Raw genomic sequence first — 22,186 nt, 5'->3', positions numbered from 1 at the left:
TAGGAAATATCCAAATATAAAACACAACTGCCGTGACCCGGATTCGAACCGGGGTTGCTGCGGCCACAACCCAGAGTACTAACCACTATACGATCACGGCTGACGACAACAATGTGACCGCATTGCTTCCAATAGGGTTTTTTCTGAGAATTAAAATTTATATTTGTATTATAATGCATGCGCTGACGTGTCTCAAGAGTAAACATCTGTGCAAGAATAAATTACATACATAAATATACATGTATGGTAATGGTAGCTAAATAGATAAACCAAAGGCTCTTGTGTGAAAATTCAGTTTATTGTATTTTTAAATGCATTATTTTATTAGTAATGCTGTGAATGTACAGCAGGTAGCGCCATTGCACTATTCTTGGCACTTCCGGTAACGAGGCCTGGGAGTCTCTCTTATGTTGAAAGTGTAACCGGAAAACTAGCTGCCAATGCGACAACAGCGGTTGGTTTGACATTCGAGCGGGCAAACCTGTAACTGTTGACAGTTTTTGCGTCGCACTCTGCATTTTTTATTCGGTTCCAAATTTGGGTTGTCGTCCAAGTCGTGTGGACTTCTGAATGGCCGAAGGTCTTTCTCACTCGTCGTCGTGAGTGGAATTAGCAGCAATCAGTGGAGATGTTTGACTAATTTCAGGTGAGTCTTATTGGTTGTCATGCAGCAAACGCCACTCAGCCAGGATCATTGATTTTTCTGTCTCTGTGCATAAAAACAAAGGGGAACACGGTAAATCATACACTTTCAGTCCTAAGTTCGCTAATGTTAAGGCGAAACTTGTATGAGTTAGTAAGGCATTTTTCCGAGTGTTTGAAACTAACAAAATTGGTTCTCTTGCAGAAAGTGAACGTTGAAGGTTTCCGCTGGTTACTTGGGCTTAATGTTTATGATACAAAATACTTGCTTGTTGAAGTAACAATGTAAATAGTTTCACTTATCCATGTGCTTCTCTCCAGACTGTGCAAAAGTGTTATCTCAAGTTCTATAAAACCCTGACTGCTCGACTGAAAGATATGAAGACAAACCCGTTTGTTAAAGTTTTAAAGCCCAATAAGCGTTTGTTATTGGTTTAACTGAGGTTTAAAGGTATCCTGCACAGTTATTGTTGTTTTCCTTGGGAGGGAGGGGGGGTAATCAAATGTGTGCATTAATGAAATAGAAACCCACATAACATCTTCCATTGCTTTTTCTTTCAGTGTCACATCTGCATGTTGTTAAGGGTGTGTGTTTTGATCTTGTTAGTTTTACAAATCTGGTGGGGTGGGGTTCTGTGTTTAAGGGGGAAACCTGTGATTGAAGTGTGTTTCCATGACACAGTCAGTCGGAGGCCGGAATGGCCTGAAGAAAAGGAGTATGTGAAGGTTAGGAGACGGATAAAGCAGAACAGAGTAGATAGACATGGCAAAACACTGGAGGAAGTGGAAGAAAATATGGCAAAGTAGAGGGTTTGAGTTGAGTAAAATGACAGGAGAAGAAACCAAAGCAGTGAAAATGACGGTTGTGTGCACTAAAATGTCTTTTGCTTCTGTCTGCAACTAATTCAAGTCAGATGTTTGGCTGAAATGGACCCGCCTTGCTGTCTTCAGTGCGTAGTAGTCATAGATGATACAGTGAATCACTCTGTTTGTATTTCCAAAGAATGGACCTCAGAGGAAATAATCTTCTTCTTTTCCTTTCGGCTTTTCCCTTCAGGGGTCGCCACAGCCAATCAATTGCCTCCATCTAACCCTGTCTTCTGCATACTCTTCTCTCACACCAACTACCTTCATGTCCTCTTTCACTACATCCATAAACCCCCTCTTTGGTCTTCCTCAAGGCCTCCTGCCTGGCACCTAATAGGAAATAATGGGGACAAAAATTCCAGGGTCAAGCTGTGGCCATTAAAAGCATATTAACTTTACAGACAGCTTTTAAAGTATGATTTTTGTGCGCCTAACTGTCATACAAGTGTAAAAATAAGTTAACCACTGTTGCAAAGACCATAAAATGCTAAGTCGTAACTTTCATCACAAAGGCCAATGGGGGTGCAAGTGTGAAAAGAAGTTAACCGCTGTGAAAACAACAGAACACTTTCCTGCTCTACCCTGGACAAATGTATTCAACTGGAGTCTTGGTGCTTTAAACGTTGTTACGGCTGCGCCTTCTCTTGCAATACAAACAAAAAGCCAAGAAAACACAAAACACTCCCGCGGAAGCTTGCTGAACTGAGATCCCGTGAGGTACGCTGACATCTTACATGATGTCACTAACAGCGGGGGTCATCTTTTTTTAAGTATTTGTTGCAAAAAGGCCCCAGAAAGTCAAAGAAAAAACAACACACACAACCAGAGAGAGTCCTTTTAATGTGTGTTGAGCTGTGGTCTTTCATTAGTTCCAACTTTAAAATTGTGTGCGACACATTTTGGTCGAATTCAGGATTTTTTTAGCATTTACTGCACAAATGGTAGGCAAATGGCCTCCATATGACAGGAACACTTTGCTGTTTTTAGGGATTTAATGCAAAAATGCCAGTCAGAGACCCTGTTTTAAGGCTCCACTGCAAAAAGGGAGGTCACAGGTCCTATATATGACAGGAACACTTGGCCTACTGTTTTTAGCAATCCATTGCAAAAATGTGAGTCAAAGATCCTACCTGTATATAAGGAACACTGCTGTTTTTGAGACGCTACTGCAAACATGCGAGTCTAAGATCCTCTATATGACAGGAACATTGTGCTGTTTTTAGGGCTCTACTGCACAAATGCTCGTCAAATATTGTATATGTGACATGAACATTGTTGTTTTTACGGCTTTACTACAAAAATGCAAGTCAAAGATCCTCTATATGGCAGGAACACTGTGCTGTTTTTAAGGCTCTACTGCACAAATGTTACTCAAATATCATACTTATGAGATGAAGTTGTTTTTAAGGCTTTACTGCAAAAATGCAAGTCAAAGATCCTCATTATGACAGGAACACTTGGCTGCTTTGAGGGCTTTAGTGAAAAAATGCCAGTCAGAGAACAGGAACCCTGCTGTTTTTCAGGCTCTGCTGCAAAAAATGCGAGTCAAAGATCGTCTATATGACAGGAATGCTGTTGTTTTTAAGGCTTTAGTGCAGAAATGTTAGTCAAAGGTCCTATCTATGATCGGAACGCTGCTGTTTCTAAAATGCTAGTCAACCATAGCACTTCCAAACTCGTCTAAAAATATGCTGCGTCTTGGAGTTCATGAGCAGGAAGTTTCACAAAGGCAGGCAAAGCGTGTATGTGTCACCATCATGTGGTGACCATGTTGGCTTTTAATTGGTTGGCTGCTGCAAACTTACACCCCACATTCCCCCCGATTCTTTGTTGTCCATATCCACGCAATTCTGGAAACTTTACAAGTGAGTCACGTTGTGTCATCACACGAACCATCCGGGGTGGTCCATTAAGGTCCATGCTGGGATGCGGTAAATGTTGCGCTGTCTCACTGCACATTGTTTTGTTTTCAGAGTGTGCAATGGCAGAACTACCGTCTGGGCTGTTGGAGGCATGCGTGGTGGTTGGAGCCTCCACTGATAAGCTCCGAGATGTATACCAGGTACTAACGGATTTGCATTGGCATGGTATGGTTTGTTTCAGACATGCATGAGATGGTTACATTTGGGTACATCCTACCCCTTCTCCATGTATATTACAGTACTGATTCATTCACACCATATAGTTTACATGTTGGCACTTACAATGTTTTGTTTTAGTAATTTATTGACGGTCCCCAGTATAAACAACCAGCGGTTAGAGCGGCACTTCCAGTACAAGCTCCCCGCACCATGACACAGCAGTCCAGGCACAGTGAGGGGGGAACTACCGCTGTGGCTACGGGGCCGATTATCCAACGTCCAACATGAAACTAACGTCACCGCGGTACACCGCGGACATGTCTGCGTGGTGGTGTTGCGTTTTCTTCTTCTTGCGGATGATGGGAGTCATTACCACACCTACCATGTTGGAGTGTGGCCCAGAGTTACAAATGTTATACGGCAACCGGATTGGCCTGATCTCGTGGCGGAAGCCGATTTTTTTCCAATCTCCAAAATACAGCGTATTGGCAGCCAATCGGGAGATCTCTAGTTATTATTCTTATTATTATTATTATTATTATTGTAGAGTTGTTACTGTTGATTGTTTAAACTGCTTCAAGTCTTTGTGAGTTGTATTTTTTATTTTCCTTGTAGTGGAGATGATGTCATCCTCAGTAGTTGTCCAGTTCCTTGATGTCTTTGATAACAAGTACTTTGGCTTCCTCTGGTCCTCCGTTTAGCTTGATGTACGCTTTGTCGTTGGCGCTCCTTGAATTTTCTCCCGCATTCTGAAGTCGCATGCTTTTTTGGCGATGTCAGGGTTGCGTTTTGCCAGATGGTCATTGAGTTAGCCTAGGGGTGTCCAGACTTTTTTCAGCAAGGGCCACATACTGAAAAATGAAAGGATGCAAGGGCCACTTAGAAATTGTGTAAGTAGATATGCGCAGAATACATACATTTCAAGAAAAAAGTCCACCTCAGCTGAAAAAGCATATTGTTAGTATCAACTTTTGTCTTGGCTTCCCCCCCCCCCATTGTTTCTGCTTTTTTATTCTTTAATCTTTGTAAATGTTCTTTTTGCAATATTATGACTCCATTCCCATATTAATATAACTTTTCTCCCAATCAAATTTTCCAAAAATGACAAATTTATTTGTTGTTTTGTGTCTCATAATATTATGACTTCTAATTCTTCTAATTCTTTGTCTCTTTTTTGACCAGTTTCATCAGCAAAAAAAATGTGTGGAACTGCCCCTGCTGGACGCAGAAGTACTGCAGGTCCACATCCCGCCTTTTGTCTCCAAGGAGACCAGTTCTAGTCAGGCCATCGGCCCGGCGTTTAGCCGTGTACAGAGGAGGAGGAGCTTCATCAAGAAGGTATGTTTATTTATCGTGTCCATATTATTATGATTAAGACGCTTTTTCGTAGATTTTGAAAGCTTGTTTGGTCTTGTAGAAGAGGCGAGATCGCGCCCCAGACCCTGCACATAACGGGGACGCCGCCAATCATTCGGAGGGGACCTCGGCAACAGAGGACATCAGCGTCCCGAAGGATCTGGACCTCATCGCTTTGCCACAACTCTGCTTTCCTGGTAATCTGAATTTTATGTGGCTATATTACTACCCGCATGTCATGTTGTGATGGACGTCTGCTTGTGGTGGATTTGTTTCGATCAGGTGGTCTCCAGTTGGCCAGCGAGCAGAGAGAAGATGCTTATCACTTTCTGGTTTTTACCGACCTCTTTGGAAACCGCACTCACGGCGTTGTAGCGCAGTACCACAGATCTGTACAGGTAGATACTGCATATTCCGAGATGGATTGTGTTGTTTTTTTTACTTGTTAATGCAATGTGTTCATTGTCAGTCCTGTCAGGATGGCGCCAACCAGAATGGACATCGGTGGAATCCATCCAAGTCCCGTCTTTTTACACCCTTTGCTGTGTGCGTCATCTCCAAGTTCCCTTACTACAACGCCTTGAGGGACTGCTTGTCGTGGTAATACTAAATACCGTATTTATTTTTTATGGGCCTACTACAAATGCATTAGTTAAAGATCCTATATAAAGCAGGAGGGATTTGCTATTTTTAGGAATCTATTGCAAAAATGCTCATCAAACATCCTCTATATGAAGAAGAGCTGCTTTTTTTTTTAAGGACCTACTTCAAAAGCACTAGTCAAAGATCTTCTATATGAAGGAGTGCAGCGCTTTTTAAGGGCGCACTACAAGAATGCAGGTGTAAGATCTCCTACATGGCAGGAATGTTTAGCTAATTTTTTTTTGGAATCTACTACAAAAAAATGCTAGCCATAGAGCTACATTATGACCAGACACCGCTGTTTTTAAGGAGCTGCTGCTCAAATGTAAGTCAAAGATTGTCTATATGGCAGGACTGCTTTATTGGTTGCAAGAATCAACTGCAAAAGTAGTCGTCAAAGATCTCCTATATGAAGGAGCACTGCTGTTTTTAAGATTCTACTACAAAAATGTGCAATATTTTCTGTATGACAGGAGTGTTGTTTTTAGGAGTCAACTGCAAAAACACAAATCAAAAATCCTCTTTATGACCGGACACTGCTGATTTGAAGGATCTACTGCTAAAATGCGATTCAAGTCGCAGATCCTCTACAGCAGGGGTCACCAACGTTTTTCCTTGTGAGAGCTACTTTTACAAAATGAAAATGGCCAAGAGCTACTCATTTTTGTAACATTTATTTTCAGAGCTTATTTTACTGCTCTACAGTACATGACAGGGCTGCTTTGCTGTTTTTAAGAATCAACTGCAAAAGTACGAGTCAAAGATCTCCTATATGAAGGAGCACTGCTGTTTTTAAGCAGCTACTGCTAAAATGCTAGTCACAGATCCTCTATATGACACTACTGTTTTGCTGTTTTTAGGAATTAACTTCAGAAATAGTAACCAAAGAACTTCTATATAAAGAAGCACTGCTGTTTTTAGGAATTTACTACAACATGCCAGTCTAATACATGTACCTTCTATATGACAAGAGGGTTTTGCTGTTTTTTTGGAATTTATTGCAAAAACTCTAGCCACAGATCCTCTTAGTGACTTGACACTGCTGTTTTTAAGGACCTACTGCTAAAATGCTAGTCACAGATTCTCTACATGACAGGACTAATTTTGCTGTTTTTAAGAATCACCTGCAAAAGTAGTAGTCAAAGATCTTCTATGTGAAGGAGCCCTGCTGTGTTTAAGCAGCTACTGCTAAAATGCTGGTCAAAGATCTTCTATATGACATCGGTTTTTTTTGTTGCTGTTTTTATGGATCTGCTGCAAAAACAGGCTGCCAGTTGCAAAGCACTGCTACAAATATCATCTTTTGACACGCTTGTTTGTGTCTTTTTTTTTCTTTTTTAATCTTGCTCATTTCAGTCTGCTCGTCCAGTTGCGGCCTGCGAGACACGCTGACTTTGAGGAGACGATGAAGGAGTTTTCCGCCAAGTTGTCGCTGGTTCCTATACCTCCTTCTGGACAGCTCCACGTGGTCAGAACGCTTGTAATAACATCATGGTGGTGTTATAATCTTCTCAGTCAAACTCAATCGTGTGTGTGTGTGTGTGTGTGTGTGTGTGTGTGTGTGTGTGTGTCAGTCTTTCAGCCTGCGTCCCCTGCAGGTGGTCCTTCCATCCAGAGAGGACCAGGACAGTCCCATTATTGACATCAACTTGCACCTGCCTTTCCTGTGTTTCTCTCATGCAGCACTCCTGCAGGTAACACAAAGCTGGGTTTACACTCCCGGATGTTTGACTCATTGACTCAAAAAATTGCGCAAGGCCTGTGTAAAAAGTCCATACTGTTTGTTTACGTAGGACTTATGATGTCGTGCCGTTTAAACACCGCTGTCTCCCTTCTTTTAGATCTTGTCCTGCCTCCTCCAAGAACAGCGGTTGGTCCTCTTCTCGTGTGACTGGGCCAGACTCACCCTGGTTGCAGAGTGCCTCCGGCTCTATCTGCAGGTCGGTACAGCCGAGCAGCTTTCTTGCCACTCTTCCTCCTATCTCTGCGGACCGTCTTTTCCTGTCCTCTCCAGCCTCTCGCTTGGCAGCAGCCCTACGTCCCCGTGCTGGCCCGGGGAATGCTGGACTTCCTTATGGCGCCCACCGCCTTCCTGATGGGCTGCCACATTAGTCATTTTGAGGAGGTGGCTGCAGTGAGTACATGCACTTGATTGCTAAAAACAGCAAAGCACTCTTATCAAATAGAGGATCTTTGACCAGTATTTCAGAAGTAGATCCTTAAAAACAGCAGTGTCCGGTCATAAAGAGGATCTCTGATGAGTGTTTTTGCAGTAGATTCCAAATAACGGCGCAACACTCCTGCCATATAGAAGATATTGCACTTGCGTTTTTGTTCTAGATCCTTAAAAACAGCAGTGCTCCTTCATAGACCTTTGACTACTATTTTTGCAACTGATTCCTGAAAACAGCAAAGCAGTCCTGTTATATAGAGGCTCTTTGACTCTCATTTTAGCAATAAATTTCTAAAAACAGCTGTGTCCGGTCCTAAAGAGGATACACTGTACGACTGGTGTTTTTGCAGTAGATTCCAAAAAACAGCAAAGCTCTCATGCCATAAAGAAGGTATTAAACTTCCATTTTTGTAGTAGGTCCTTAAAAACACTAGCATTTCTTTATACAGAAGATCTTTGATTACTATTTTTGTCACATCATTTTTATAGTAGATCCTTAAAAGCAGCAGCACTCCATCATATAGAAGATCTTTGGTTACTATTTTTGCAGTTGATTCCAAAAAACAGCAGTGTCCAGTCATAAAGAGGATCTCTTATGAGTGTTGTAGCAGTAGATTCCAAATAACAGCACAACACTCCTGCCATATAGAAGATTTTCACTTGCATTTTTGTTGTAGCTCCTGAAAAACAGCAGTGCTCCTTCGTATAGAAGATGTTTGGTTACTATTTTTACAGTGGATTCCCAAAAACAGCAAAATACCCCTGTCACATGGAGAGGATGTTTGACTAGCATTTCAGCAGTAGAGCCTTAAAAACAGCAGTGTCTGTGCATAAAGAGGGTCTTTGACAAGATTTTTTGCAGTAGATTCCAAAAAACAGCGAAACATTCCCGCCATGTAGAAGGTCTCACACTAGCATTTTGTAGTACATCCTTAAAAAGCACCGTGCTCCTTCATATAGAAGATCTTTGATTAGTGCTTTTGGAGTAGGTCCTTTTAAAAATAGCAGCACTCGTTCATCTTGAGGAACTTTGACAAGCGTTTTTGCAGTAGATCCTAAAAAATAGCAAAGTGCTCCACTGACATAGAGGATCCTTGACTGGAGTTTTTGCTGTAGACTCCTAAAAACAGCACGGCCCTCCTGTTTTAGACCAATTCTCCAGCCTGAGGTGTGGTGTGTAACTCTTTAAATGCAGGAGACAGAGGATCTCATCCTGGTCAATATTGACGACGGCCTCATTCAGTCATCCTGGGCCGAAATCATCGACCTACCCACGATTCCGATGATGGCGGCTGAGTGTTTTATTTCTAGGTAACACAGCGTTCTTATATCTGTCCTGTTACCGCTTGAGTGTGATTTTTAAAATGCGTGTTTGCGGCTGGTCAGAGCCGAGTCGCTCCAGTTCCACTACGACTTGGAGCTGTGCCACCTCGGATCCGGCACGGACGCCAACGTCCTGCGATGTCAGCGGCGAGACTGGCAGCGACGGCTCAACAAGCAGATCCAAAACATCTGCCTGGAGCTGGTGGTCAACATCTTCAGGCACGTATACGGGGGACTAGCGGGAAACACAATTAATACTTTTTACCACCACCGTGATGGGGTGGATTTACATGTGCATCATTTGTTGGAAGTGTTATTATTACCTCCACGCATTGATTAAAAAGTAATAGATATACAATAATATTTAAATTATATTGTTTATTCCTTTGTTATTTATTTATGGATTCATAAATATTTTGTATATTTATGTATTTTATATACGCTGTATATTTTTAAATTTATCCCAGCTTTACTTTTTTATACCAATGTCATTAAAAGTGTTAACTCTATATATACAGTAAATAATATATTATTTTAATAATTTTTCAAATAATGTTATGTTATTTATTTACATATTTATAAATATTTTATATATTTTTTATTTATTTGTGTTTTAGTTCATGTATTTTACGTATATATTTAATTTATATTTCTGTGTAATAAAACTATAAAAATAATGTAATTAAATGTAAGACTAATAACACAATGTTAAAAAAAATCTTTCTCCGTTCCGAACTGCACAAAAAAAATGTGTTGAAAAATGTGTGCGCATGTGTACGCATCGTCAGAGATCAAGTGGCATCCAGATCACATCCAGGTTTTAGGCGCATTTTTCAGCAAATGTCAAATTTCAGATGCGCTTACATGGGTTATTTATTAATTTCCACATACGTACGTCTATGTTGTGCTTTTGGAACTGTTTGCACAAATATGCATATAAAAATATAAAAATTGACGGTTTAGGTATAGGTAAAAAAGATAACAATAATAATTCATAATATATAACAAAAATTCAAATGTCTTCTCTTAGAGGTGTCCAGGACTTTCTAAACCACGAGCACAGAGTTTTTAACAGCGAGGAGTTTTTGAGAAGCAGGGAGCCATCAGACCAGCTCTTTTACACAAAGGTGCCCAAATAAAACACCAAGTGATCGTGTGTATGCCCTTCTCCTCCTCATCTGTCCCATCTTTTTTTTTCTTTTTCTCTGCCCTCAAGGTTTTAGAAACTCACATATTCCACTCATTCCTGCGAGACAGGCTCAACAGGAAACAGGATGGCTTCAGTCGCATGGAGCAGAACATGCGTAGCCTCGCACACAGGTAATGCTGTGATGTCATCGCCGTGTGACAAAAAATTACACGCTGTTTGCGCGTATGTAGGGTGATCAGAGCTTCTCAAACAGCCGCTTGAAGCAGGATCTTTGTGGAAAATCTGAATTTAGCTTCATATTTTATTTAAATGGAGAGCGGGGTGGTCACTTTTGAGCAGGAGTCAGCCTACTTCCTCTCTTTACGCTGTGGAAAATAAAAGGTTATGGACAAATGTAGCAGCATGACATGTAAACGAGTGTCTGTATGCAGCATTTATTAAGCTAAAATGCCGGAGTGTCATGTTTGTAATAGCAAAAAAACGTCCTGTTCCTGCAGGAACCGAGCGGTGACGGATTCGCCTCGGCGTCCCCCCATGTCTGAGCTATCCAGGAACGGCTACAGCAGCTACACCAGCCCAGACAACAGGCTGAGCAAGCGCCTGGGAGCCAGCATGCCCAACCTGGACCATTCGGTCCACGAAACCATGGCCACCATCAGCCCCGTGAGGCCGGCCTCTCTCAGGAAGATGACCCCTGACATCGGTGAGTGGACTGCAGCAGTTTGATAATCACTTCAAGCCAATTTTGGAACTTTTTATTTTCCCCCTTCATTTTAGGGCTAAAGTTTCCTCAGAAAGCAGTGAAGGTTTTCCGCCTCCCAGAGTTCCCCCCTCCTTTGGCGTATCATTACGTCCAGAACTATTATTCGGAGATGGTGGCGAGCCTCGGCAGGGCTATCAGTGCCACACCTCCTGATGAAGCTGCTCTCCTGGCCAGGTACTGAATTCAAATGAGTGATATAGAAAAGCTACTCTAAATTGTCCACAGGTGTGAATGTGAGTGTGAATGGTTGTTTGTCTATATGTGCCCTGCCATTGGCTAGCCACCAGTCCAGGGTGTACCCCGCCTTTTGCCCGAAGTCAGCTGGGATAGGCTCCAGCATACCCGCAGCCCTAGTGAGGATAAGAGGCATAGAGGATGGATGGATGCATGGATATAGACAAACACATGACTGACACATGCTCTCTGTCCAGGTATCACTACCTGCGCGGTTTGGTCAACACGGTGTCAAACAGACGCCTGGACGCTTTGGAGGACTTCCAGAGTCTTTACAAGACCGACTCGGACATCTTTCCTTTGCAGATGGTCAAGTCTCTGGTGGACTCCCTTCCCGAAGTTGAACGTGTGCAGGTCATTGCGCGTGGATGCTAATAATCACTGTAGAGTAGCCTGTGTGCAGCTTGCATGTCAGTATAGATTTGCAATCAAGTGATAACGATCCAAAACACAAACATTATTGTCTAAATAGCTGGATACAAAAGTGAAGATACTGTAAGTGTTGGCGGTGGTGCCATGGTGCACGAGTGCTGCTGGCACGTAGGGAGTGAAAGATGTCTAACATCCACCGGTGATGTCATTGTGGAGGAGTGGAAGAGGATTCTTGTGCCGCTCTGGTGAATTCCAAGCCCAAGAGGATTAGGGCAGTGCTCGATAACTAAAGAGTTACACCAAGGACACAATTTGGACATCACTTTATAGACAGCAATGTCCGTGTTGAGTCTTTTTCAGTGAAGGGTAAAGGTGACACAGAGACTACCATAAAGTGTACCCAAGTTTACTTTCTACAGTGTTGTTCCTTGAGAAGAGGTAATCAAATGTTCATTGCTCATTTCAGGCGGACAGACGGCCAGAAGTGAAGCGCCTCATCAGCCGTCTCAAGCGGGACCAAGAGCGTGAGCTGGAGCGGCATGGCAGCGGGCACGAGGAAGGCGCCATAAAACGCTTCCAGCTGCCGAAAAAGTACATGCAGCTGGACGAGTTTGTGAAATGTGTGCAGGAGTCGGGGATGGTAAAAGACCAGGGAACCATTCAAAGGCTTTTTGACGCACTCACTGTTGGTAAGTGCGTTGAGTATTTTGTTTTCGCCGGACTCCAAGGCCTTTTTCAGCCTCAGTGCACACTCATTTTAGCAAACATTTCCACCTCAGGTTAATTATTTGCCCACGATCTTGAAGAAAAATAGTCTTCATGCAGGTCCTATGGATGCCAGTGTGATCACATTCGAGGAAAATGGTCATCTATTTACCAAGGGGCCTATTTCAGGGAATCATTTTCTTGATTTCTTTTATATTACACAAGTTTGTTCATTAAAAAAAAAAGAACCGCGATATCTACTGGTGGTGCTGTGACCTGACAGCATTCCTGTGACTGATTAGCAAGGAGGCACGAATAAGAGATAAGCACAGAAAGAGTCGGGGGGTGAAAATATTTGTCTAGTTCCACCTGAAGATGGAATGACTCAGCCAAAAAATATACCCTAAATTATAAAGACTCCGTTCACCCATAGAGTGAAATGGGACGATAACAATCACATGGATTTTTTTTTTGCATGGGGCCCAGAATTCTTGGCTGCAGCCCTGCCATAGGCTATATTTTACGTACTTTTTCAAGAAAACATAGACGACTCGTGCAGATGAGTTGCATAGAGAGGTAGATTAAAGCTGCAGGATGCTGGTCACTCATGATAATTCCAAAGCAGCTGTTTCCATCTTCAATAAGTTTAAGGAGAAAAACTACTATCAGGAGCTATCAGGAGCAAATGCTTTTTGATCTGGCGCAAATTAGACCGCGCCAGATATCTATGTAATACATATAGATATGTAATAGATATGTAATTACAGATATGTAATAAACCACACTGTGGTTTATTACATAGAGGTGTTAATTGGAGCAGTGTTATCATTTCCATCCTGTTTATTTGGACACAATATAATTGTTGGTGGCTTGTTTTAGAGGACTGTCATTGTCTCACTTCCTGATGATTAGGGAAATGTGTTTGTTCCAGGCCATCAGAAGCAAGTTGGACCAGACTTGTTTCGAGTTTTTTACACCATCTGGAAGGAAACAGAGGCTGAAGCACAGGAGGTGTGTACCAATGTTACCTAACGTTAAATAACCTCTGTTGTGCAGATAGATATTTTGTGTGTTTTGTTGTTTTCTCTCTCTTCAGGTGTGCTTACCTGCGTCAGTGTTGGAGCACATCGAAGCCAGCGAATGCATCTTCAAGCTGTCCTCCTCGGTCAAGACAAGCCGCGGCGTGGGGAAGATCGCCATGACCCAGCGGCGGCTCTTCCTGCTGACCGACGGGCGGCCGGGATACGTGGAGGTGGCGCAGTACAGAGATTTAGAGGTAGACCAGTCAATAAATCACCAGATTACCGGGTGTGTATTGAAAGGACGTGTTTACTGTGTTGACTTTTTCTAAAGGAGGTGAAAGTCTCCTCGGCTCCTTTCCTGCTCCTGCGAATCCCCAGCTTGAAGCTGCGCGTCCGGGGCAGGAAGGAGGCCTTTGAGGCTAATTTGAAGACGGAGACCGAACTGTGGAACCTGATGGTCAAGGAGATGTGGGCAGGATGCAACATGGCCGACCAGCACAAGGTAACGATCTTAGTGCGAAGCCTTGCTGCTGTAATCATAACAGTCACAGACTCAGGCTTTCCTGTTCGCTGGTCCTCGCTTCCCGTCTGTTTCCTCTGTCAAACAGTTGATATACAGGCATACTCGTTTTCTTTTATTCTCAAAAGTTTGGAGACACTTTCTCAGTCAGTATCATAAGAAAGTGTCTCCAAACTTGTCTCCAAATGGGTACTGGATGCAATTAAAACAATCATACTCATTTTGTAGCAAATTAGATCCACTCCAGTCCTGTGGGTGGCGGTAATGCACATTTTAAAGCGACAGTTGTGTCAATGCAGCTGGATTGGATTGGTCATCGGTAAAAAAATAAAATAGAAACAAATAAAGCAGCACCTTTATCCAGATCGCCACCAGCTCTGCAAGGTTTGGTGGAACGTTGTTGTGTCACTGTGACGCAATGATGCCGGAAATACCTCATAAATATTTGACCTTTTGCGACAAAAGCCTTGACTGGGCCTTTGTTTCCAGGACCCCCAGTACATGCAGCAAGCCCTCACCAACGCCTTGTTGATGGACGCAGTGGTGGGCAGCCTTCAGAGCAGCAAGGCCATTTACGCCGCCTCCAAGCTGGCTCACTTTGACCGCATCAAGATGGAAGGTAAAAAAAAGTGTTGAATTAAAAATGTATTGCAGGTTGTGCGTATTCCTAATATGCTTGTTTGTGCGTCTTCAGTACCCATGATGGTTCCCAGGACGACCGCCGAGACGCTCAAGCACAAAATCAACCCTTCCCTGGAGCTGGCCGCGCCCAGAGCCGTGGACGTTCTCCTCTACACACCAGGTACAACAATGAAACTCCTGAGGAGTTGCACCCAAGCTATTACAGCAAGGATGTGGTCGACCTTTGTCATCACATGGCGCATCTCCACTCCCTCCCCCACTGAGTGTGTCACTGTGAGGACTCCGTCTTAAAGATTCCCATCAGAACTTCCTCTTTTTTTTTTTTTTTTTAAGACCAGTTGAAAAATTGCAAGAACTGACATTTTGCACTGTTGTATTTTAAGGAGGTTCTAAGTAGAGCTTCAAAGTGGGAGTGAGACAGAAATATTTTTGAGAAAGCAATTTAATGCAAACAAGCATTCAAGTGACAAAAGACCCCTAAAGTAGAAATACAATGTTCAAGAAAGGACTCCGTAATATGGATCAGCACCATTCTTGTTAATCAACTCAAAAATAGGTTTGGGCATGCTTGATGCCGGTGTTTCCAGGATGCTCCTGGGAATGTTGCTGCAGGTGGTGAAGATGGAGGCTTTATGGAGTGCATCCACTGTCTGGTAGTGATGTCTATTTTTGTAAACTTACCTTGCCATCCATCCCCAAATGTTCTCAATTGGATTTAGATCAGGGGAACACACAGGATGGTCCAAAAGAGTGAGCCTATTCCTCTGGAAGAAGTCCTTTGTGAAGTGCAGCGTTGTCCTGTAGAAAAAGCCAGTCATTACCACACAGACGAGGGCATTCAGTCAGGAAACATCTCCACATAGCCAGCTGCCGTTTGACGCCCCTGCACAATCTGAAGCTCCATTGTTCCATTGAAGGATCACGATGGCGCCCCCTCCACTGTGTCGTGTGGAAAACATCTCAGGTGGGATCTCGTCGTGCCACTAATGTTGGAAGTTTTCTTCCACATTTCAATGTCCCAAGTCTGGTACTCGTGCAAATTCCAAACAGGCAATTTTGTGTCGGTGAAGTAGTCGAGGCCTTAGAAGACCTTTTTTTGTTCATAAAAGCCTTCTCTCACAGATGCCGTTTGGTGGTTATTGGACTGCACTCGGCTCCTTTAACTCCCTTCACTTGGGCCCAGGATGATCCTGTAACTTGATGGATAGCCAATCGGATCCTCCGGCTAACACCACAAAAGCAGATATTTCACTTATAACTGTGCAATGAGTGCATATACTGTATACTAAGGAGGAAAATGACCAAAAGTACTGCTCAATTCTATAAAAAAAAATACAAAGTCAAACATCAGTTGTATATTACATACTGTAATGACTTTTATTTGACTAGCTGTGGATGGATCCCCCACCCACCACTTGAGAATCACTGCTTTTGACTTGTAAGTGTACAGCTTGTACTGCAGTATATGTGTAGATTACTATCAACACAAGTCAAGTATTGTCTATAAAGCGAGTACACCTCACAGGGAACATATCCAAATTGCCTCCTTGGTGTGAATATTTAGTGTGTTATCTAGCGCTGCCTTCATCCTCCTGGGCATAGAATTCACCAGAACTGCACGGGTTTCACTTCTCCATGATGGCATCATTGGTGGAGCAGGTGGGTGTTAGACACCTCACACTTGGAGGTGTGTTTGGGCTCCTTATCATGTCGGCAAACAAGAGTTCTGTTTCAGGACGTCACAGCACATGTTGGAATTCATGTTCCCCCGCGATGAACCACAGCTCCCGCGGCACTCATGCACCATGACGCTGCCACCACCATGCTTAACTGTAGGCAATTCCTTATCTTGTGCGTTGAGTCATTTTCAGTGGATGTTAAATCTATAATATATATCCAAGTTTACCTTTATAGTGTTGTCCCCTGCAATGATATGCTGTAATGAAAATGGTTGCTGAATTGTGAGGGGTGTGCTCACTTTGGTGAGAGACTTTAAAAGAGTGATGGAAGCCTGTAATAAAAACACATGCAGCAATAGTGTATTGCTCCGTAGATGACGTCATGAGGCCCTCATAATGAAGGAGGAAAGGTTATGTGTGGTGAAACGCGACGGAGGATGTTCTCCAGCGGACATCTGGTGCCACTTAAGTCGGCCGGCTGGTAGCAAGGCCGATCCGTTGACATGTATTTTGTATTTCTGTGAGTGAGAACAAATCTGTCCATTCAGACGCTCGCTGCCGGCCTCCCCTCTCGCCTCTCGCGCCGGCCCTGTTGAATGTAGGTCATTCAAATGGTTTCCTGGCGCTCGTCCAGTTCGCTCCCACGTCTGCTGTCAGCCGCCTTTTCATGCTTTCTATGTTGCTCATGCCTCTCCCCCACCCCGCTTCTCACTTAGTTTTTTATTTTATTATTATTATTTTTTAATAAACGTTGCAGGAAATATGACCGTTGGCTGACGGGGGGTGGGGTCAGGCTGAGGCAAGTGTTTCCATTGCATCATTCAAAAGTCGTTAGGTTTTTCGCGTTGGTCCGTGAAACTGAAAGCTTCTTTGGATTATGACTTTTTAGTTAGTGTTCCGTCATAAACAAGTGTTTATGCCGAAATGTGTTTCAGGTCAGTTGTGGGTGTCTGTGAGCGGTGGCAAGGTGATGGTGTTCGATGCCTCCAGCTGGTCTCTGACGCACACTTGTCAAGTGGGGAACGCACGGCTGGTAAAATAATGCATAAAAACACCTGGCATGCGCTGCTGGCAGTAGAACACATGCACAAGCACACGCATGCCACTGACATCGGACACGCATAAAAGAGTTATCCTCGCATTTACCACTTGGGCCTGTCAAACAGAATGCGTTTTATGTTCAGGTTCCTCCTGGGGAGTGTCCACTGTGTGCGTTCCTTCCACACAGCGCCGTCTCGCTGACCTTTGCTCCCAAACATGCAGATCTCGGTCACATGAAGTATGTTAGCTCTGCGTCGGTTTCCCACGCAGGCACTGTAAATATTTGCCTGCCACTAACAAACACTTAAGTGTTTTCTTTGTATGCTTTCTGTAATATTGAATGGTGCTTGAGCTTGTTATGGTACCGTAATGGAACGCTTCTGCCACCTAGCGGAGACACGTGGATAGTGCACAATGACACTTTTTATTCCTTTTAAGCCTGAAATAACATTATTCATCACCCACTATGTTTGTGTTAATATTAATACCCATCATTCTGTTGGTCCAGAACTGCATGCTGGCAGTGGACAAAGACCAAGTGTGGATGGGCTCCGAAGATTCCGTCATCTACATCATCAGCATGGTGGCCATGGTCTGCAACAGGCAGCTGACGGAGCACAGGTCGGAGGTCACCGGGCTGGCTCTCGACACCGACAAGTACAGGTAACTAAAGAAGATGACTGCAAAAATCTGTGGCAACTTGTGCAAGTTCCTGTTGCGGCAGTATCACGCAGGAGCTTGTTAAATGAAATTGTGATCTCGGTTGTGTGTTTTAATAGACAGCTTCCCATCTAGATCAGATCCAGATTCAACTTGCTTTTATAAGTGCATACAGATGTATATATTTTAGCACATTTACAGTCGTCCTTCACTACATCAAGGTTCAACCATTGCTCCCTCACTCTATTGCGTTTTTTCAAAAATGTATTCATAAATGGTTGAATATGGCCTATTGTCAGTCAAATTGTACATATTCTTGGCCTAAATTAAGCATTTTCAAGCATAAAAATGGCTAAATGAACAAAAATACAAATATACGGCACTCAAAAGACATGAAGAGTAATACAGCATCTGTGACTTGTTGTGTGCGCCTTTAAGAGGCGGGGCCTGAGAGGTGGCGTGTGTGACGTCAGCGAGCTAGTCGAGTTGAGTGCTAGCAGCAGGTTAGCGGGGGCGGGAGAGTGGTCGAGTGGCTTGTTCATAAAGCAACTGAAGTGCATCGTGAGTCTCTGCTTAACGACAAACAGCAGCAGTATAGTAGTAATCCACACTGGTCACTAGGTGTCAGTAACGTTACATTGATGAGACAATAGCCACCTCAGGAAGTTCTCTGTCCTTGCTAATGTGTGAGTCTACAGTATCTTATTTATGTCTAAGATGGCTTATTTTCTATTATTATGTCTACTATATTGAGTAATACAAGTGTAAAGGTGACTATAGGGGTGTTATTTCATGTCTACAGGGCTATAGTGTAAAAAAAAACAGTATTTAGAATGTCAAACAGGTTTGCTATGTTCTAACTACGAAATATTCTATTTATTAATATTGAATCCTACGGAGGAAATTCATTCATGGCATTCGGGTCTGGAACCAATTACCGCAATAAACGAGGGACGACTGTACAAGTGTAGCCGTAATCAAATGCATTTTCAGCACAAAATCATGAGGCGACCTCAAGGTGTAATGTATCATTTTAGCCAGAAGGTGGCGTACTCTTGCAGCGCAGAGGGAACCATCATGGTGTGGGACGTCACAACACTGCAGGTGAGTATTGGGGCACATTTTACGAACTTGGTTGTTTGTTTTTTTTGCATGTTTAAATGTTTTTAATTTGCATCAGTGAGGAATAAATAAGGAAGCAAGTGATAATTGGGGAGAAAACTCTTTATATATCATGTTCTTTTTTTAGCTTTAGTAATGATTTGGAGTGCATGAGAAAGTGTAAAGGAAAAACATTGTTCTCCTTGACCACATGCTCATTTCTGAGCAAGTATATTACACAATACAGCAGCAACAGAACCAATGCTGTAATAGTGGCAAGGAGCAAAGTGCTCAGCCAGCATTAATGTCGCTCATTGTAAGCAACAGTACAGCGAGTGTAACATGCATAATACTTGAAATGCAGCCACCGCCATCTTGCGGGTTGAATAAACAACTACATCGGGAGGTTGCCTACAGCCGCCGCTGTTAATGCCAATGCAGCCACAGTGGTTTTTAGAATGGAATTGTTAATTGGAGCATTTACAGCATATCATTTTTATTACTGACTGTAACTTCTATGTCAATTTCTCAGGTTAAGAAGAATTTTCGTCTCTCTTGCGACCGCCTGCAGTCGGTCTACAGCTGCAGTGCGACGCTGTGGTGCTGTAGGTGTCTCATTTGGACTTTAAACTGTGAAAATACTCCATCAGACTTCCTGTTATATCTTTCAGTCTGGCTTTCTTTCCAGGCTCCAGGGACAGCGTCATGGAGGTGTGGAGGAACGGTTCTCTTAAACATCGTCTGAACCTGCCCGAGCAACACAAAGGCTCCACGGCAACGTTCAGCTCTGTGCTACTGTTACCCGAGGTACCAATCACACACACTCGATACATTTACAGTCTACGGTGTGTGATGATTATTTTGTTTCTATGACAGAGGGAGGAGCTGTGGAGCGTGTGTGTAGATTCGGGAGATGTGTGTATTTGGCACATGAAGGACACATCCACCCCCTACCACCGTGTGGCGTTACAGGACTGCAACGGATGTCACTGCATGATTAAAGTGAAAAAACAGGTATTTTACGGTACTTATATGCAAATGCATACAGTACATTGAGCAACACGTCACGGGACAATGCAATAAATATATATACAATATACTATAGAGTAGTCAGTGTCAGGGTGCACACGAGTGCTGCCGCCACTGGGTGATGAAATAACACCGCTAAAGCCACCTTTACACTCCTATTATTCAAAGTTGACACCACACAACTCTTATGCTGCAGGGGCTCGAGGCGGCCGCTAGCTAGCGGGCTAACCGGTTAATGTCAAACTTAACTTAAGAATCCCAAAACGTACCACTTCCACACGGAATGGGTGGAGAATTTGTTTTCACTCAATCATGTCGGACATGCCGTGGCTGACTCTGTGACTTCATGCCGTGTTAAGGTAATGTCTCCATGTTTTGTGTCACTACTGCCGCATAGTGTCCAGAATACTACATATCACTTATATTTCAATATATTTTGACTAATAATAGTCCAGTCTACCACGAAACAGCGATCATGCATGATAATACTCAGAATATGGCCACTTTTAATACACATTTCTTTGAAGGTGTGGGTCGGCGCGGTCGGCCGCACCTCTACCAAAGGGAAGATCTACATCCTGGACGTGGACCGGCGCCAGGTGTTGAAGGAGCTCCACGGCCACGCCGACAAGGTGACCACGCTGTGCTCGGCGGAGGACCGCTACGTGCTCAGCGGCGCCGCCAAGCACGACGGGAAGGTGGCCATCTGGAAGGTGGAGTAGGAGCGCAAAGCGTGGCAGCCATTGTTGTTTACATCTGCGGCCTCTTGCGGCACGTTCACTTGCAATAGGAAAAAAGGAAGACTGACCCAGGAAAGTGATGTATCTTAGCCTTCTACCCTTATAGTGTCAGAATAAATGTGTGTGTTATGTGTGGAGGCTTTGAATTCACCTGGAAAAAAACCCAAACAAGCTGTGATTATATCATTTAGCCACCCTCAATGAAGATGATTGAATTAAACATTATTATACCCTCAAAAGTTTTGTTTACAGATATTTAAAAAAAAATCCCACTTGAACCCGTGCCAAATGCTTTCACACACGGCCTCCGCTTTCCAAGAATGTTTTCACCTGTTTTTATGTGTTTTATTAATCAATTACACATATGAAGGAAACCAGAAGCCTGAATTTTTTGCAACAAAGGCCAGAAATTCCTTATTCGTATTTATATGTCGCTCCCTATTTAATCCGTGTACTGTAGATCCACGGGCATTTGCTCTGTATGCATTGTATTTTTGTAATTACATGAGTATGACACTATTGTTGAAACTGCACACGGCTGTTGAGATTTTTAACAGCAAAGGCACAATGTGCACAGTAAATGCTTTTTAAAACATTGTTCTGTCTTTTTGGTGCAGTCTTTCTACCACAGGCCACCGGAGGGCGCTGTTCAGTGTGTTTAAGTGGCTGTATGAATTACATTATTTTTTTAAAAAGTGTCTTTGAATAAAATACAGACTTTACCTTTGTTTTGTTATATAAAAACCCTCATCTTCTGTTAACCCTCCCACTTTGCAGAGGGAGGAAAGTGTTTTCCACTCTTAAAATCAGTTTACTTTTAATCCACAGAGCATTAGGTTTAAGTGTGGACACTGGACACACAGTGGCAATGTTTTTGAACAACCTTACAGCACCCCTCGTTGTTGGGAGAATAAATCAAATCGGTGGCGATGATGACAGCATTCGAGAAAGCGCTCTGAATGTCATGGAATCCATTTGAAGTGTACATACAACACTTCTTGGGGAAATGTTGCTTTCATTCACATTACTTCACATAACACAAGGCCAGTATGTTTACATTGTGACATGTTTTTTATTATGAAAAATAAGACATGTATTCATTCATTCTGAATGGACATATACATATATTTTTTATGTATGCCATTCCAACACTTATCAGAAAGGCACCCTTGCTTTTGCTGCCTGCTTTGAATGAGGATAAGTGGCGCTATCTGGTGGTCAGCCTGGAAAGTCCAAGGCTGAATTTGTTTTAAGATAACCGTGGTATCGAAAATGGCATTTTTAGTAGGACTTTTTTTGTCATTAAGAACAATTGTGGTCTTTGTGTGGCATTGCCATTTTAAGAAACACAGATGACAAGTCTAAAATGTTATTAAAATGTTATTAACGGTACATTCTAAAAATACAATCCCTAAAAAAAAGCAAAAATGGGGAATAATAAGCA

General features: G+C 42.9%; 1 protein-coding gene across 2 annotated transcripts; it reads left to right on the top strand.

Annotated features, from left to right (window-relative positions):
• The first annotated feature begins 470 nt into the window (after positions 1 to 470).
• On the top strand, positions 471 to 21,427 carry dennd3a (DENN/MADD domain containing 3a). Of its 2 annotated transcripts, XM_054764578.1 has the most exons (30): positions 471 to 646; positions 3,483 to 3,571; positions 4,773 to 4,928; positions 5,008 to 5,143; positions 5,229 to 5,344; positions 5,416 to 5,546; positions 6,945 to 7,056; positions 7,163 to 7,282; positions 7,430 to 7,528; positions 7,603 to 7,722; positions 8,957 to 9,072; positions 9,148 to 9,303; positions 10,115 to 10,211; positions 10,301 to 10,404; positions 10,732 to 10,937; positions 11,012 to 11,171; positions 11,429 to 11,585; positions 12,070 to 12,292; positions 13,240 to 13,319; positions 13,405 to 13,584; positions 13,662 to 13,832; positions 14,340 to 14,469; positions 14,545 to 14,652; positions 17,107 to 17,204; positions 17,721 to 17,875; positions 18,910 to 18,976; positions 19,506 to 19,578; positions 19,662 to 19,780; positions 19,850 to 19,987; positions 20,530 to 21,427. In XM_054764578.1, the coding sequence occupies exons 2-30, from the start codon at positions 3,491 to 3,493 to the stop codon at positions 20,722 to 20,724; spliced, it is 3,804 nt and encodes a 1,267-aa protein (XP_054620553.1). In that variant the 5' UTR covers positions 471 to 646; positions 3,483 to 3,490; the 3' UTR covers positions 20,725 to 21,427. The 2 variants fall into 2 exon arrangements, 1 of the variants encoding a protein (XP_054620553.1); XR_008567248.1 differs by lacking the exons at positions 17,107 to 17,204; positions 19,850 to 19,987; positions 20,530 to 21,427 and having other exon boundaries at positions 19,662 to 19,734.
• The last annotated feature ends 759 nt before the right edge of the window (positions 21,428 to 22,186 follow it).

Source organism: Dunckerocampus dactyliophorus, chromosome 20 (assembly GCF_027744805.1).
Source record: "Dunckerocampus dactyliophorus isolate RoL2022-P2 chromosome 20, RoL_Ddac_1.1, whole genome shotgun sequence".
Classification (NCBI taxonomy): Eukaryota; Metazoa; Chordata; class Actinopteri; order Syngnathiformes; family Syngnathidae; genus Dunckerocampus; species Dunckerocampus dactyliophorus.
This window is presented reverse-complemented; position numbering and strand designations above follow the sequence as displayed.